Source organism: Temnothorax nylanderi, unplaced genomic scaffold (genome assembly GCF_030848795.1).
Source record: "Temnothorax nylanderi isolate EJ_2023f unplaced genomic scaffold, tnyl_v1.0 TNYL_tig0118_pilon, whole genome shotgun sequence".
Lineage (NCBI taxonomy): Eukaryota > Metazoa > Arthropoda > Insecta > Hymenoptera > Formicidae > Temnothorax > Temnothorax nylanderi.
The window spans coordinates 508,316-526,018 of record NW_027249180.1 but is presented as its reverse complement, the minus strand read 5'-3'; the positions used below and the strand labels follow the sequence as shown (position 1 = coordinate 526,018).

The following is a 17,703-nucleotide window of genomic DNA, read 5'->3' as shown; positions in this document are numbered from 1 at the left end:
AAGATATATTAGAATCTGTTAATTAATCTAAGACCTGTTTTATCAGTTCAAGAATAGACCATTGATTAGAGGACGACCTTTAGCGGATTAATTTATAAAATACAAATGAATCTCTTTTCTCCTAACGGACATCAATCGATCGGCTTGCCCTTTTCGCCTCTTCGCCGTCATCGAGGGACGACTTTATTCCTGAGTTTTCGCGTCACGTGCTTGCGCCCCATTCTTCACGCAAAACGCGCGCGACGACACGCATTAGCGGATTCATCGTCACGGCTCGTTTATCTCGCGAACGAGACGGTTATATGCTCCGCGACCTGAAAGGTGTAATTTCCAGGCGCGCGCATTTAAGATTCTAAAGACTTAAAATCCGAGACAGCAACGGCAACGCGCCATTCGATTCCATCAAATCGTTAATATGAATCTCCGTGAGGCTGCTGAAGCATCCAGCATATACCCATTTCCTCTCAACTTCTTAGATTGTCGATTCTAATGCCGTTGAAATAAAAGGGCGCTCGTATTTTCCAGCTCCGACGTTTCGATATTTCACGGGATGCGAGATATTCGCAATATTTTCTCTGATTGTATCAGCGTATAGGAAAAGATATGCCTATATTTGCGGCCATACACACACACACACACAATGTCTTGGGTCTCTTGAATCTCTTAGGTGGAATTGTCAATTCTCGTATCGTTAAAATTAAAACGATCAAACTGTCGAACTTTTTCGATTTCGAATTTCGTAACACACACTTATGGCATTAAATCCTAAACCTTTCCTCTTTTGAAACTTTAAACTAATAAATCTAAAATTTTGAAGTTTGTAATGTCCAAAGTGATCGAGTCTCTGATTATATAACAAAATTCTGCTAGTACCAGCATGATTCTTTAATAGTTTGAAAAATATGTTGAAATATAAACGAGATAATCACGCACACCCAGCAATTAGAAAAACGCTAAAAATAAACTCCTAAAATATTAAAATACCAAATATAAAACACCAAATATTAAAGTTGACTATCTATTGGTATTTTCATGAAAAATAATTTAGTTTTTTATTTTATGCACTAAAATATCTCATGCATAATACAAAAGAAAATAGTAGCGTTAAAGATTAGTAAACAAGGATTAAATTGGCGGTGTTACATTTAATAATTTCGGGCGTCCTTGATCCTATTACAAAGTGCCATGATTATGGCGCTAATTAATTCGCGTTTCGATTGAAATTGCTGCGAGCAACGAAGCACGCCGTATGGCGATTAAGTACTTTCGAGTGCCCAATCTACGTCGGCTCGATGACCCTACAATTATCTTCGATAACGCCCATCTGTCATAAATCGTCCCGAAATTCGTCACGATTATACACTCTCAGACACTTTGTAGATAATATATATAACTACAATAAATATCTTAATCGTTAATCTAGTTTATTTTTAAATAATTTAGAGAAGATAGAATAAAATCTCTCTAATGTCGGAAAAATTTCAAGACATTTCTTAGTAAATTTAAGATCTTAATTAAACTAAGAAATCTTAATTTTTTAGTAAATTTTTTAATAAGATTTCTTATTTAAAATAAGATGCAATAAAACAATAAATATTAAATGTTTGTTTTAAATTATTTTTCGATAATTATTTATCTTGATACTATATTTTCAATATTTTATTATTACTGATTGCGCTTTTATTTTCACGTTTAATTAGCTATATTGTGATAAAATAGCGTTGAAACATCGTCAATATATCCAGGTAGGACAAACGTACGTGCTGAAATCATCGCAGGCTTGATAAACATGCGCTTTCTTTGGACTCGCTCGTTACACTCGTTAAATTACGCGGTTCATTTCCGACGTTTGTTTTCGCGTATTTTCGCGAATGCATGCCGCAAAAAACGTGCAGAATGTGCATTGTGGGCACGTACACAGTGGCGGTGCACCTTGTTATCGGAATGCGCATCGGCGCGTAACGGGGCCTTTATGGTTGAAAATTGACAAACTCGCCGGCTGTCGGAACTGTGCGAATATTTCGTATTCAGCCGCATTCGCGCCTTCATGCGCGAACTATCGGCTACTCCCTTTCATATTTCAATTCTCTCCACGCGCATTTCCAGGGAAGCCCGCGGAAAGTTTCCGCCGCTAACTTTTCAAATTGGTAAAAGAATGAGAGAAGTATACGCGCGGAATTAATAACAATAACAATAATTGGAATATCTCTTCATAAATTGTCTTAATGGAATTATTAATATATGCAATATATTAATATTCGGAGATTTTAACTTGTTGGAACTTTATCTTTAGGCGAATTTTCCGCGCATTCGAATTATTTCCTTCTTTATTCGATTGTTATTTCAGTCTTACTTGTGTTTTATTTTGTTGTTATTCTGAAGTTTACAATCTTAAGTTTCCAATGTTAGTTGAACATTATTCGTTTTATCGACTATTGTCGAATTCTATTTGCATATATTATTGTTGCTAAATAATCGAATTCGAATCTGTCGACGCAGATATTCATGCGATACAATATCCACGATATGTAATAATGATTGTAAATGTGATTTGCCATGTATAAGTATTCATACTTTAATTTTAATTGCTACACTGTTGGAAGAATTTTGTAAAACTGCTGGTTAAAGTTTTTGTGTAAAGTAATTAACACATACATGTGTAGATTTTACATATGTCTGCTATGTTAATTAAATTTAACAAATATAAAATAGAAAATTATTAAAATAATTCAAAAAATATGTTAAAATAACACAATTTGAACGTATTTATTAAATATGTTAAAATTTACAGAAAAAGAGTGTTGATTTTACTCTATAACAGTAAGGATGATTTAACATAATATTCAACATCAAAGTTATGTTAATCGTACACATAATTAACTTCAAATTACGACCAAATTTACATTTCTTTTCTGTTGAAATATTAACATAGTATCGGTGTTACCATTTAACACATCCATAATTTTAATTTTAATTGCTACTAAAACTATCATCAATCAGATATTGAACAAGTACAAGGTAAAAAACATTTTATATTTGAATGGATTTATATCCGTGTAGAAATTTTCGTGTTAAATTTTTAACATACACTAGTGTTAATGTAACATATATATTGTCATTGTATTATTTTGACTTTTCTGCGTTAAGTTAATATTCAACGTTTCTAAGAGTTAAAATAACACAATTAAATGTAAATGCACGAATTCTTGGTGACATATTTTACATGTTAAAAGTTAAAATAAGCACCTAAGTGTTACTTTCCTCTCTATAAAAGTTCCATCTTATTATATTATATTATATTATATCGACATTTTATTATGTTACATATTATAAAGAGATATCGCTGTCTTCTGTTTTTTACGAGACTAGACACCACAGACGCGCGCTTCGCGCGCCCTATTTAGCATTAACATTATGCTATTACTATTACACTATTAATTCTTGATACACACAACTGTTAAAATATACGATGACAGCTGCAAATAAAGTAAGCGCAGCGAGAAAACCAATTGGCATCGCGGAAAAGCGGCAACAATAAACTTCGAGATATGCGAGTATCGACTTAACATGCCTTTTTTTAGAAAGGAAAAAAAAAGAGAAGAAAGAAAATACTATTTAATGTAAGTGTAACATTTTATATTAATTAAATTTAACATTATAAATATGTTAATTTAACATAAACTTTGCTTCCAAATAGCGTCCATGTGTTACAATTTTGTATTAATTTTTCACATCTTACTTTGTGTTATTTATTTACAATATTTGCCTCCTGTTAAATTAACATAAAAATTAGAGTGGATAAATTGTGACGTGTGAAATGTGTTTTTAACGCAAAATTTGTTTACTGAATAAATATTATATCGAAGGTCTGCGTTTGCCGGTCCGTATCACCTTGAATGTCGACATTAAGAATTTTCTACGAAACTAGCTTTATTTTATTTCACTTATTCTTCTTTTCGTTCTTGTTCTTCGCGTTTTTCTTGCGTGTATTTAGGCTCTTATTGCAGTGTGCCTGCTCATCAAGCCGTGCTTTAATCTGTTACTAATGAAATTCCTCGCAACGTAGTCTCCGAGGAGATCTTAATATAATGCGACTATGCAAATTTTTGGGGTTACTGTGCGTCCTCAGAAATTCTGCGCTTTTCGCCTTAATTCTCACAACGAGTACAGCGCGCTATACCAAGAGACGACGGATTAAGTTGATTGTTTTAATTGGATTAGTATCAATGCCGTTGGATTAAAGGAAGAAACTACGCTTTGAGGTATTCGCGATGTCTCGTTCGTTCGACTCGTTAAATGTTACTCATTCTGTGTTATGGTTACAGTGTTAGGATTTGCATAATGGGAAAATTCGAATGTGGCGAAAACGGGACGCACGTCGTAAAACAGAATGATAAAATTCCCGAGAACGTTATTGTTCATAGCTGACAGTATATATTGCAGTTTATTTTTTATCTGTGATTGAAAAGACGCACTCAATTACAAATTTGTATACATAAATCGTTGTTGATCGTTATCGGATCTTATTTGCTTCGCAAATTGCTGTTTGTACAAATTATATGATATTGCAGTTGATATAAACATTCAATACTTGTTTAACCTTTGGAATACTGTCATTGAGTGTCTTCATTATACGAGACGTTCTGTTGCATAAAATGTTGCATAAAATGTCATTTTTTTACTCTTATTAAGTAAACATTCTCTGATAATCAAATATTACGTGCGATCGAGTGAGTTGTTTTTCACGAAAAGTTCAAGGTATGTGAAATGTTTATAAATTATTCTTTAGATGCGAGGAAAAATAAAAAATTCTATTAGTAGTAATTATTTATTTCTGTCCTTTGTGCGGCATGGAAAGGACTCCCGCCCCTTTTACAGTATTAATTCTATCTATCTTCTCTCTCTCTCTCTCTCTCTCTCTCTCTCTCTCTCTCTCTCTCTCTCTCTCTCTCTCTCTCTCTCTCTCTCTCTCCCCCCTTCTCCGCCTCGCCTCTTCTACGTACTCTTTCTCTCTCTTGCCTTTCTTCGCAGCATACGCTATACATTCTACCTTTTTACAATTTAACGCTTTTACAAGTAAACAGTTATATTTAGATATATTATATAAGATATTTAAATATCTTATACTCAATAAAAACGTAGAAGAATATTAAAGTATATGTACATAAGCATTTTCATATATACATAGGTATATTTTTTTACTCTAACTTTTAATTAAAGAAATGAATAAGAAAATAATCAATAATGATAAATCATTGAATCGTAAACCGCTCCGGAAGATTATAAATTTCTGTAAGGAGTAAAAGCGCTCCAGATCCGACTGCCGAAATCGCGATCATTAATCGAATCACGATCAGCTATGAATACAGCCCCTAAAATGTTCCAGACGTATCGACTCTTCGAGTTTTCGCAAATCTTTGAAGCGATAAAAATACATCGGCAGCTCGGGGGATTTGCACGTTGGAAAGTGATGGTTTGTGTAACGCATTTCCGACATTTGACGCCGTTTGATGTAGCCCATTCATCGCATCACGGGAGTGCACCGTACGTTCCGCCGGCGCATCCTCATGCGTTCTGGCGAAGCCTCTATCTACGCAATGAGGCTTATCCCTGGCCTATTTTCTCGTTATTATCTCTCCGAAAACAGCGCAGCATTAAAAACGCCTAACAAAAAGTAAAAGATTCCAGAGCAATGCGTTCTCCACCTAAATCCTTTTCCGTCATATCTAAAAAAAAACCCCCTCATAAAAAGAATCAGTAAAATTCACTTTTAATCATTCATTCTCCCTTCTGTCATTTATTACACACATGAACTATTCTAAAAAGGGAAAATTTATGTAAACTAAATTATAAGTCTTCAAAAAAAGTAGAATGGAGTAGACATAAATTACAACCAATTATTATTGCGATAAATAACTTTAAATGTTATTTTAATCATAAATTATTCGTATTTTGCACTCTATTTTAATAACTCAAATATGACTAAAATTTGAATAGCATTTCTTTCTAGATTTTTAATCAATGTTCTCTGATTAAAACTTGAAAAATGATATTATTTCATACATATCCGTTGCTTTATGCAAGTTACATACGCGTGAGATTTTACGATTATTTTTGCAAAATAAATATTAAAAATATAACTAGAAAATATGATCTTATTTCTTATTAATTTCAAATATATTTTATTTTTGGAGAATTTTAACTACCACATGTATAAAATATACAACTATAATAAAATTGTTATCTTTTTGTATGTGCAACGTAATCTTCTCCATCTAAAAATGCGGACTTATAGCAATTGCAAAATAAGTTCTTCAACTCTCGCCTGAATAATAGACAACCTAAGACGGCCGTCTAGTAGATAACGCGACACTTTTTCGCACCGACTTGACACCCTAGCTTCTCATCTCTCTCAAATTTTCAGGATATTGGCCGTTCGGCGTGGTATGGTGCAACGTATACGTGACATCCGACGTGCTCGCGTGCTCGGCGAGTATAATGCACATGTGCTTCATCTCCGTGGACCGTTATCTGGGTATCCGTAATCCGCTCAGGACACGTCACACATCCACGAAACGAATGGTGGGCTTCAAGATCGCCGCGGTCTGGCTACTAGCCATACTAGTCTCCAGCTCCATCACGGTGTTAGGTAAATTACCCCCTTTTACCCCCGTCCTCCTCTCCTTCGTATCATCACTGACGATCTACGAAGGCTACCTTTGTAGTAGAGAAAGCTCCCCCGATATGTTCCAGCACGTATCTCATAAAACGGGTAAGTGCGAGCGCGCGATGAAAACGCGCGGAATCGGTAAACAATTCCTGAAATGAAACGTATGCGGGGAAACGGAAGAACTAGACTGCCGTTTCATGTTTGCTCTCACACACGTAGAACATACACAATTCCTTTTATTCCGGGTAATTCTATTCCAGGATAAATCGTCCGTTGCGTTTATCCATTGTATAAATCTTTACGGCGAAAAACTGTTGTGCTAAGGATCTTTATTATAAAGCTGATGAATAATATAGGACTTTATTGGATCTCTCATTTCTTTATAAGCTACGAAACGCGCGCATCGCTCGTTCTGAAATTTTGAAGCGAATTAAACCTCATATTCCGGCGAAAACTTTCCGAAAGAGTAAACTATTTTACGAGGAACTGCATCGTATACCTCTCACGAAAAATTTAAATCTTAAACCGATTATGCATATTAGCGAATACGGAGTTTTCCCGACCTAATGGATATTTTCCACTTGCCAATTAAGCGTACATTAATTTAATAACTTCGATAATCGCAGCATCTGTGTATCTTTCCTTCCTTTTTCACTGCATCTGTTTTCTCTTCGTTGTTATACTGATTAAAAAACTGAATATATCAGCTAGATCATTTTTCATTTTTTGATAATTGCGAAAAAGTCAAGGTGAGAAAATACAAGCGATACTTATACCTCGACGGATCGATAGAGGACTTCGTATTTTTATGAGCCGATAATTTTCACTGTATTCTCGCGAGATGAGGAGCGAAAAAGCGTCACGACACCGCGATGCTTTATCGGCATGATACACATTTATCAAGGCTCTCGATGGCCGTCCTAATCGATAATAGAGAGAGTAACTTCTCCTTCCACCTTTTCATCTCTTGTAATGCAAATAGTCCAATGGAAATTCTAACTAGGTGATACCTACTAAATTTCTCGAAATTTTCGTAATTTCACGTTTACGTCCTCAGAGAGGATCGATTGCGCAAAGTTAGATCGAGAGAGAGTTCAGGTACAGTCATTCTTGGCAGTAACGTCTCTTTGACACAAGTACACTGTGGAAAAAAATATTTAGATCCAAAAAAATATTTATTTAGATTGTGGCCAAGAGCTTATTTATCTAATAGGTATAATACACATATTTATTTAGAATTAAATATTTTAATTTAAATTAAGTAAAAATATCTAATTCTAAATAAATATGTGTATTATATTAAGTAAATAAGCTCTTGGGAACAATCTAAATAATTTTTTTTATCTAAATATTTTTTTCTCAGTGTACCTATATCGTTGCCAATTTAAAACAATTTTCCGAAAATCCAATTACCATTTACAAGCACTCAGAATAACTTTTATCGAAACAAAATCTGTTCCAATTATCGAAACGTTCCGTAAGATGTAATACAACTGTTATGAGATGACGATTCGAGAGGGGACGTCCACGTTTCCGGAAGAGATCCCGAGAAGCTTGACGGGTAATCGAAAGCTTCAAATCGACAGCTAATTAGAGAAGGGCCGGGATAATCAAGGCGTGACGAGATCTCGTCGATTGTTGTTTCAGGCATAATTAATCCCGAGAACATCATGCCGCGGCCAGAAGTATGCGTCATCAATAATCGGGCGTTCTTCGTGTTCGGCTCCCTGATCGCCTTCTACATTCCTATGATTGTCATGGTGACGACTTATATCCTGACACTGCAGCTGTTGCGCAAAAAGGCCCGTTTCGTGGTCGAGAACGCGGAGAGCGATCAGTTTCGCCGGCTAGGCGGCAGATATTTGTCTAACACGGCCACCGCAACCACTGCCGTGCGATCGTCCTCGGCATCCTCGGCAAGACAGCACTTCGGCCGTAACGCGGAAAAAGAAAAGTAAGAGTACATTTATTTAAAAAAAATTTTTTTGTCCAAAATACAATATTGCTTGAAAGAATTTTAGTCTTTATTATTTATTTTTTTTCTGTCGAAGAAATCATCCTCTTTTCCGCTTTACGATTCTAGTTCGGAAACACCTTCTGTACAGATATTGTAATATTATAATTTAATTTTATTATTTATATCGGATGTTTTGTAAAATTAAGTTACAATATAAATTATTCGTAATTTTGCACACAAGCATTTACACTTACGTAAAGATAAAAGTGCTGAAAAATAAATGCTAAAACAAAGAATAAATTTTAAAAACTAGATTAAACGTGATTATAACTTCTATATTATATCATGCTTTCATATTTCTCGAAAAAAGTTAAATTTTTACGAAAAATGTAATTATGTAATTTAAAATTATCAAAAAAATAAAATTGTAACTAATATAACAATTATTTATATATACAAGTCGTTTATAACAGCAGCTTTATGCCAGGCTTCGCGCATGCAACATCCCTGATATCAATGCGACGCGACGGTCCACGAGACTATGCATCTTAAATCAGGCGTCTCGACGCAATGGCCAGTCCGAGGCCGCGAATTAATGCGATCTCAACTTTCTTCATTAACGCGTCAATTTTTAATCGTAAACTCTCAACAATCTGCACACGAAAACAATAATATTGCCATGTTATTGCTGTTACAAAATAAAAAGTAGATTAACAATGTAACATAAGCAATGTTGTTTTCACTTCTATGGAACATATCGTATTACATGGAAATGAGAATATTTTATTATAAAAAAATTGATTTATTTAAAATAATTGTAGAAGATAACATAGAGAAAGCGTTTGCACTTGCAAGATTTTTTTTGCCTTTTTCTTTTACTAGGTGCGTAACTAAGTTTCCGGGTTTTTTTGATCAATAAAAAATGGAAAATTTTAAGAGAAATACAAAAAATGGTTTATTCAAAGTATCGTCCCTCGCTATATACATTTTCGCCATCTCTCTGACAATACATGAATACCGCGACAATAAAACGACGCGTCTTTGGACTGAAACCATTCATCCAACCAATTTTGCACTTCTTCGAAATTGGTCAAGTGTAGCCCAGCCAAGCAATGCGCCATCGACCGGAACAAGTGATAATCGGAAGGCGCCAGGTCTGGCGAATACGGCGGGTGCGGTAGCAGATCCCATTTCAGCGTTTTGATGGTGTCCTGGACGATGGAACTGCGATGGCACGGAGCGTTGTCGTGCTGCAATATCACTCGTTCGTGTCTCGTGTCCCATTCTGGCCGTTTTTCGAGCAATGTATGGTTTAAATTGATCAGTTGTTGTCGGTAGCGATGCCCATTGACAGTTTCGCCCGGTTTCAGCAGCTCATAGTACACGATTCCTTTCTGGTCCCACCAAAGCGCTCCTTGTCCTCAGTGTCGAAATCGCCACTTCTGAAGCGTTTAAACCAATCTTCACAGGTAGTTTTCGATGGTGCATGTTCGCCGTAGGTCTCCTCAAGCAAACGACGTGCTTCAGCTGCATTTTTTTTCAAGTTAAAGCAGAAAAGCAAAGTTTCCCGCAAATGCTGTTTATTTGGCACAAAACTCGACATCTCCGTTGTTAGAAAAAATATTTTTGCGTTGCGATATGTGTTTATATAACGACTGGTTATTGTTAACAGATGTCCAAGCTATAACTTCAGACAACTTCAGACATGTACGTCGAGTACATGTGTTATTGGTGCCATCTATGTGTGAAACCCGGAAACTTAGTTGCGCACCTAGTAATATTAATTAACTGTAACCTTTATATTTCTTGGTGAAAAGTTTAAATTAATTATACATAAAATAACGTATGGGATATTTGTCCCAGAACGAACAGGCGAATAGTTACTGAAAGATTTAAAAAGCTTAATTATTGAAACAGCCACAAATGCGAAGGTGCGAGAAAGGTCCTACCGCATTTGAAGTTAGCGGTGGACGGCGCCGGGAGTTCCGCCGCAGGACCTCGGCTCAAGTTGAAAGTGGATCAGACGACCCAAACGCCGGAGAACATCGCGCGTGAAACACCGAATTTTACCCTCAGGGCCCTGAAACTGCAACTGAATGTCACGCCGACCACGCTGAATCGGCTGAATCTCAAGTATAGCAATTTTTCTCCAAGGAATCCGGAAATATATTGAAAATTCCGCGTTCTTGATAATCGACATTCTTCAAGGTTTCTGGCGGGCCGGGCAAAAAAGAGAGCCTTGGTCGCGAATGCGGTTGCGACCGAGGAGAAAGCCAGCAAGGTCCTATTATTGGTGTTCTGCACGTTCGTGCTGGGCTGGGCACCGTTCTTCCTGATGAACATCTACATCGCCGCGTGTCCCACATGTCCCGTGTCGAAATACATGATGGATACGTTTCTTTGGCTGGGCTACGTGTCCTCGACGATCAACCCAATTATCTATACTATTTTCAACCGGACCTTCCGAACCGCGTTCATTCGCTTATTGAAGTGCAAGTTTTCGAGGTAACGCAATTCTTCCTCTTCTTATTACTCCGTCTTAAATGAACTTCAGAAAATCTTATAAGAGTCTGACAGGAGCTGTTATACAAATTTCTTTTATAAAAACAGAAGAGAAAAATACATTTAATAAAAATATCACAACTCTCTTAGGTCCACGAGGCCTCCGATATATCGATCGGCCACGGGAAGCGGAAGAGGAAAGGTGGGCCTGTGCACATCAGGTGATCTTCCACTGGCCAACAGTCTTCAAGGTACACCCTTGCTAACCCCAACGCCGAATCCGACACCGACGCCGGCGTCGGGAAGCTCGTTCGTCATGATACACCGAACGCCGAATTCGCTGTATCAAGACACCTTCTTGATTCGTGAACGCGATCAGAACGATCACGCGATCATCTACATCGATAATTTAGTAGATCACGCTGTGCAACATGATTTCTACCCTCTCGACGGAAACAGGTAATCTTAATTGAAAAAAATCTCAATGTACATAGAATGTAAATAAAGTTTATTATTTTACACAAAAATTTTAGCAAAGACCTTTTTTAACAAAACTACAAAAATTTTCCAACGGTGTGTGGAGATTAAAAAGGTACTTTTTTTTATTCAAAGAAATAAATTATAAGAATTTAGCGATAAAATCGAGCCTGTATTGCCGCTAAAGGACGATGGGTAAAATGGACAGGTTGCCTAAAAAGGGTAACGTAATTAAGTTATATCATTAAAAAATTAATGTTTTAAAAAGTCGAATCGCCAAGGGCTCGTATGAAAAACTGTTATATATTAAAAAATTATGTTGTACAAAATTGTTTTAACATATTCAATCAAAAATATAAAATAATTGTGCATTACAACATAAATGATGTTGATATCCGTAAGAAAAATGTTTAGGGGAATAATAAGTGTTGTTCAATATTTTATAATTTTAAAAACTATATATATAGAGTTAAAATTAATAGAGTTATAATTAAAATTAAATTATTATAATATTTTAACAATAAATATATATACTTTATTGGGACGCAGTAACATATAATATATATGTTACATATAATATATATGTTCTTAAAATATATATAACACATTATATATATATATATATATATATATATATATATATATATATACATGTATATATATATACTAGGTGCGCAACTAAGTTTCCGGGTTTCACACATAGATGGCACCAATAACACATGTACTCGACTTACATGTCTGAAGTTGTCTAAAGTTATAGCTTGGACATCTGTTAACAATAACCAGTCGTTATATAAACACATATCGCAACGCAAAAATATTTTTTCTAACAACGGAGATAGTCCGGTCAACTTAGCCCAAAAAATAGGGGTACGGTTACAATAATTCCGATAGAGCTGAAAATTCGTACAAATGTTCGGAACACCATTATAAATGAATTGTGAAAAGTCCCCATACATCCCGTGCCTGGAAAAAATTTTATTCAAGGTCAAAGGTGGCAAAAATGGGTTTTTTGTGTTTTTCAGCCGAATGGTAAGTTTTATCATAAAAATAGCTTAGACAATAATTGTAGATCGTGCAATTATCTATAATAATTGTCTCTATACTTTTTTCTATAAGAGTCACCGTTTCCGAGATATAATCATTCAAAAAGTTGAAAAAACGATGTTCTTCATAATATGCACACATTTCCACGCCACCTGTGAGGTAGTGTACTTGACGCGTTTTTTTTAACGTGTTTTCCCCGGTAGGCCTATTCCACGAACTATTGTGACCGTATTTAATTCAACACTATATAATATCAACTATATCAACACTATAAATGTTGATGTTCCTGATTTTTCAGTAATAATAATTTTATTCCCATACTTCAGCTTCAACCGTATCTTAATTGTCCTGTTATCTATAGCAGCATTTTTACAAATATCTTTCAATTCGTTTAATGTAAATTGACAATCTTCACTATTTTCTATGTATTTAAATATTTCGTTCATTGCAAGATTTGTAGCTTCAACCTTAGGCCGACCGACTTTACCCCCAGTGACCGGTTTCAAGAAGGAGCTGTAGCAGTCATTATGATATTTAGCCTCAGCAGCAACTAAATCGTATTCAAATTCAATTCGAGTTACGATAGCTTTTGCCACATCATCCTTACGAGCCCGAGCTACTTTTAAAATTGATTCTTTAAATGAAAGTGTAGTTACTTTGAAGATTGCAATGAACGAAATATTTAAATACATAGAAAATAGTGAAGATTGTCAATTTACATTAAACGAATTGAAAGATATTTGTAAAAATGCTGCTATAGATAACAGGACAATTAAGATACGGTTGAAGCTGAAGTATGGGAATAAAATTATTATTACTGAAAAATCAGGAACATCAACATTTATAGTGTTGATATAGTTGATATTATATAGTGTTGAATTAAATACGGTCACAATAGTTCGTGAAATAGGCCTACCGGGGAAACCACGTTAAAAAAAACGCGTCAAGTACACTACCTCACAGGTGGCGTGGAAACGTGTGCATATTATGAAGAACACCGTTTTTTCAACTTTTTGAATGATTATAACTCGGAAACGGTGACTCTTACAGAAAAAAGTATAGAGACAATTATTATAGATAATTGCACGATCTACAATTATTGTCTAAGCTATTTTTATGATAAAACTTACCATTCGGCTGAAAAACACGAAAAACCCATTTTTGCCACCTTTGACCTTGAATAAAATTTTTTCCAGGCACGGGATGTATGGGGACTTTTCACAGTTCATTTATAATGGTGTTCCGAACATTCGTACAAATTTTCAGCTCTATCGGAATTATTGTAACCTTGAATGTCTACTTTGACCGGACTAAGATGTCGAGTTTTGTGCCAAATAAACAGCATTTGCGGGAAGCTTTGCTTTTCTGCTTTAACTTGAAAAAAAAATGCAGCTGAAGCACGTCGTTTGCTTGAGGAGGCCTACGGCAAACATGCACCATCGAAAACTACCTGTGAAGATTGGTTTAAACGCTTCAGAAGTGGCGATTTCGACACTGAGGACAAGGAGCGCTCCGGAAGACCAAAAACAATTGAGGACGCCGATCTGCAAGCGTTATTGGATGAAGATGATACGCAAACACAAGATCAACTTGCGGAGGCATTAAACATGACTCACCAAGGTATTTCCAAACGTTTACATGCCATGGAAAAAATTAAAAAGGAAGGAAAATAGGTGCCGCATGAGTTGACTGAGAGACAAATGGAAAATCGAAGAGCCACTTCCGAAATTTTGCTTTTGCGGCATGAAAGAAAGAGTTTTCTTCATCGAATTGTTACTGGCGATGAGAAGTGGATATATTTAGAGAATCCCAAACGCAAAAAATCGTGGCTTTCACCTGGTGAAGACTCAACATCGACGGCACGGCCAAATCGTTTTGGAAAGAAGACAATGCTCTGCGTTTGGTGGGACCAGAAAGGAATCGTGTACTATGAGCTGCTGAAACCGGGCGAAACTGTCAATGGGCATCGCTACCGACAACAACTGATCAATTTAAACCATACATTGCTCGAAAAACGGCCAGAATGGGACACGAGACACGAACGAGTGATATTGCAGCACGACAACGCTCCGTGCCATCGCAGTTCCATCGTCCAGGACTCCATCAAAACGCTGAAATGGGATCTGCTACCGCACCCGCCGTATTCGCCAGACCTGGCGCCTTCCGATTATCACTTGTTCCGGTCGATGGCGCATGGCTTGGCTGGGCTACACTTGACCAATTTCGAAGAAGTGCAAAATTGGTTGGATGAATGGTTTCGGTCCAAAGACGCGTCGTTTTATTGTCGCGGTATTCATGTATTGCCAGAGAGATGGCGAAAATGTATAGCTAGCGAGGGACGATACTTTGAATAAACCATTTTTTGTATTTCTCTTGAAATTTTCCATTTTTTATTGATCAAAAAAACCCGGAAACTTAGTTGCGCACCTAGTAATATAGTAAAATATAATTTATTATATTGAATTACGTTTATTCAAACATAGCAATTTAAATAAAAAAATGTATATCTTACTACATGTGTATATTACATAGGTATATCAAGTGTTACGTATAATATTTTAACAAAATATATATTATGTTACTACGTCCTAATAAAGTATACCTTTATTGTTTTAGATTATCTTCTATCCATTCTTCGTTATTAGCTGAAATAATTTTATCGTTGTCCATTATTGTGATATGATTACCTTCCACATAACGAATTTGCACTTTACCCTCGGTAACCTAAAAATAAGTTTCTTGTTATAAAACATCTGGTTATTTTTAAAATCATAGTTTATTATTTCAAAAATATTTATCAAAATTAGATTACCTTATGTAGGCCATAATCCTCTTCAGTAACAGAGAAAAGTGGAAATGTAGGTTTCAGTAATGTTATAGGCGATTTAAGGCGAGGTAATGAAGAAATATCATAATCCTGTACAGCGACTATATGATTGTAAATGGTGAAATATATCAGTTTTTGATTTTTGATGGTCAATACATTTACATCGTTAGGGAAGTAAGCATGAAATATTTTTAATTTTTCGTCCACTGTGTTACATTTATTCAGCTCTAACGCAAGCTGCAAATAAGAAAATTTTGCATTTCGTATGATTAATAATAATAAATATGCTAAAATAACATCTGCATTTGATCAGTAATACAAAAGAGATATTAAATTCTCGAACGATGGTAAAATCTGTTGTTATCCTTGTTTATTTTATTAAAATTCCTAAATCTCCACATAAAAAAGCGTCATAAAAAAGCCACAATAAAGTGATCGTATTGTAATTTTTAATTACAATAATACTTTAATATACGTTTTAGTCTGTCATCAGATCATTTTCAGTGTAAAAAGTTAAAATAGCATATAAAGACCGGTACAAAAAGATAAAATTAAAAAATGAACGCATTAATCACATTAGTTTTTATCTCAATTAAAATCAAACGTACATCCTATTTCTCCGAGTACAAAAGTCGAAGAGCAAAATAAGAATTATGATGCGAAGGTGTTCTATATCGAGAGTCATATTGTAAAACTGTCACTTGTGATAATGTTATACGCTTAAACAACGACAAACAAACGACCTCATTTTATTTAAATTTATATAAGATTAAAATTAGATAAATAATTTTTACAATAAAAAATCAAAAAGTATTTTTTATAATTTACTAACCGCTTCTTTGTTAATTGTAGTGTACATTCCCAGTAAACCAAGCAAAACTGTATTTCGTAACTCTTCTAGTGAAGCACAGTGAAAATATTGATTAACCAAAATTTTCATTTGGTCAGGAGCTCCGTCTATTAGTATTAACCGTCCTGAGAAATCATTAGCTTCTAATAATCTTGCTAATTCGATGGCAATTAAGGATCCGAACGAATAACCCACAATAAGAAATTCCCTTTGATCTTTCATTTTTTTTAATAAGTGCTAAGAAAATAAATATAAATATATATGTAAGTTGTAGTAATATGAAAGAATTGTAATTGTTAGATATTACTCATATACATAAATTATTTAAAAATAATTAAAATAAATATTTTGTAAGTATAACGTTAATCTTCTTACAGGCAGAAAATAAGTGGCTAACTTCGTCACTGAATGACTTTCATCAGGAATATTAAGTACACCATGTTGCAAACACGTCGCCGAAGATTTAATTCCTGATGCTATAGATTTATATACACTTGAACATCCTTCGACCCCTGGTAAGAGAAATATATTGCTTCGATCAACTTCCTTCTTTGTAACAAGTTCTACAAGAATATCTGGAACAAAGTCTGCATCCTTCATTTTTCGAATCAGCACGTCAAAATCTTCACTAATTTTGTTTGTATTGTGTATCTTTCCTTGTATGCCTGTAATTGTTTTAGTTTAGCAAAATTTAGAGTTCTAATGTCTTGCGCTGTCAAGGAAATATCGAACTCTCTTTCCAACGTTTGCTTAATTTCAACTGCCATCATCGAATCCATACCCATTTCGACCAGTGGTACGTTTGGTGGCACTGTGTTTATGTTCTTTAATCCTATTTGGTAAAATAGGAAATAAAGTAAGAATCATACATTTAAATAAGTTTTAGGTAAATATACTGAATAGGGGACTACCTTCTATAACTTTGTCCTTAACATTATATTATAGAAGTTCACTTTCCTGAGTAACTTCCAGAAGGTTCCAGTTTTACATGGGTTTTCAACTTTTCACGTAAAACGATATCTACCCCAGATTGTCCGGTGCTTGCAGTACATAACGAGGTCTTATATCATTATACGGTTCGCGTGAAAAGTTGAAAACCCATGTGGAACCATTTTATGTTAATGAGATGGATGCTGAAGAGAAAATACGCGTTTCTGAGATGGGAGTGCAAGAGGAGAAAAGAAGAAAAAATATATAAGCCTCGGCAAAATGTAATTTTTTTTAAGTATACAGGGTATCAAAAAATTACTTTTTATTCATTAAAATAATTTTGTTAATAATTTTTTATTTATTAAAATAATGTTATTAATAACTTTTTAGTAAAGAACAAGCAATGGTTAAAATCTTCTGAAGGTTACTCAAAAGGGTGACTT

General features: G+C 34.9%; 1 protein-coding gene across 4 annotated transcripts in view; it reads left to right on the top strand.

Annotated features, from left to right (window-relative positions):
- The window catches only part of 5-ht2a (5-hydroxytryptamine receptor 2A), a 33,076-nt gene that overhangs the window by 11,882 nt on the left and 3,491 nt on the right, over positions 1-17,703 (top strand). For all 4 annotated transcript variants that reach the window (XM_071712992.1, XM_071712990.1, XM_071712989.1 and 1 more), the window contains 6 exons: positions 6,425-6,649; positions 8,318-8,624; positions 10,545-10,760; positions 10,836-11,132; positions 11,280-11,588; positions 16,708-16,845. In XM_071712992.1, coding sequence (XP_071569093.1) covers positions 6,425-6,649; positions 8,318-8,624; positions 10,545-10,760; positions 10,836-11,132; positions 11,280-11,588; positions 16,708-16,726 — 1,373 coding nt within the window. In that variant the 3' untranslated portion in view covers positions 16,727-16,845. The remainder of the gene's footprint in view (positions 1-6,424; positions 6,650-8,317; positions 8,625-10,544; positions 10,761-10,835; positions 11,133-11,279; positions 11,589-16,707; positions 16,846-17,703) is intronic.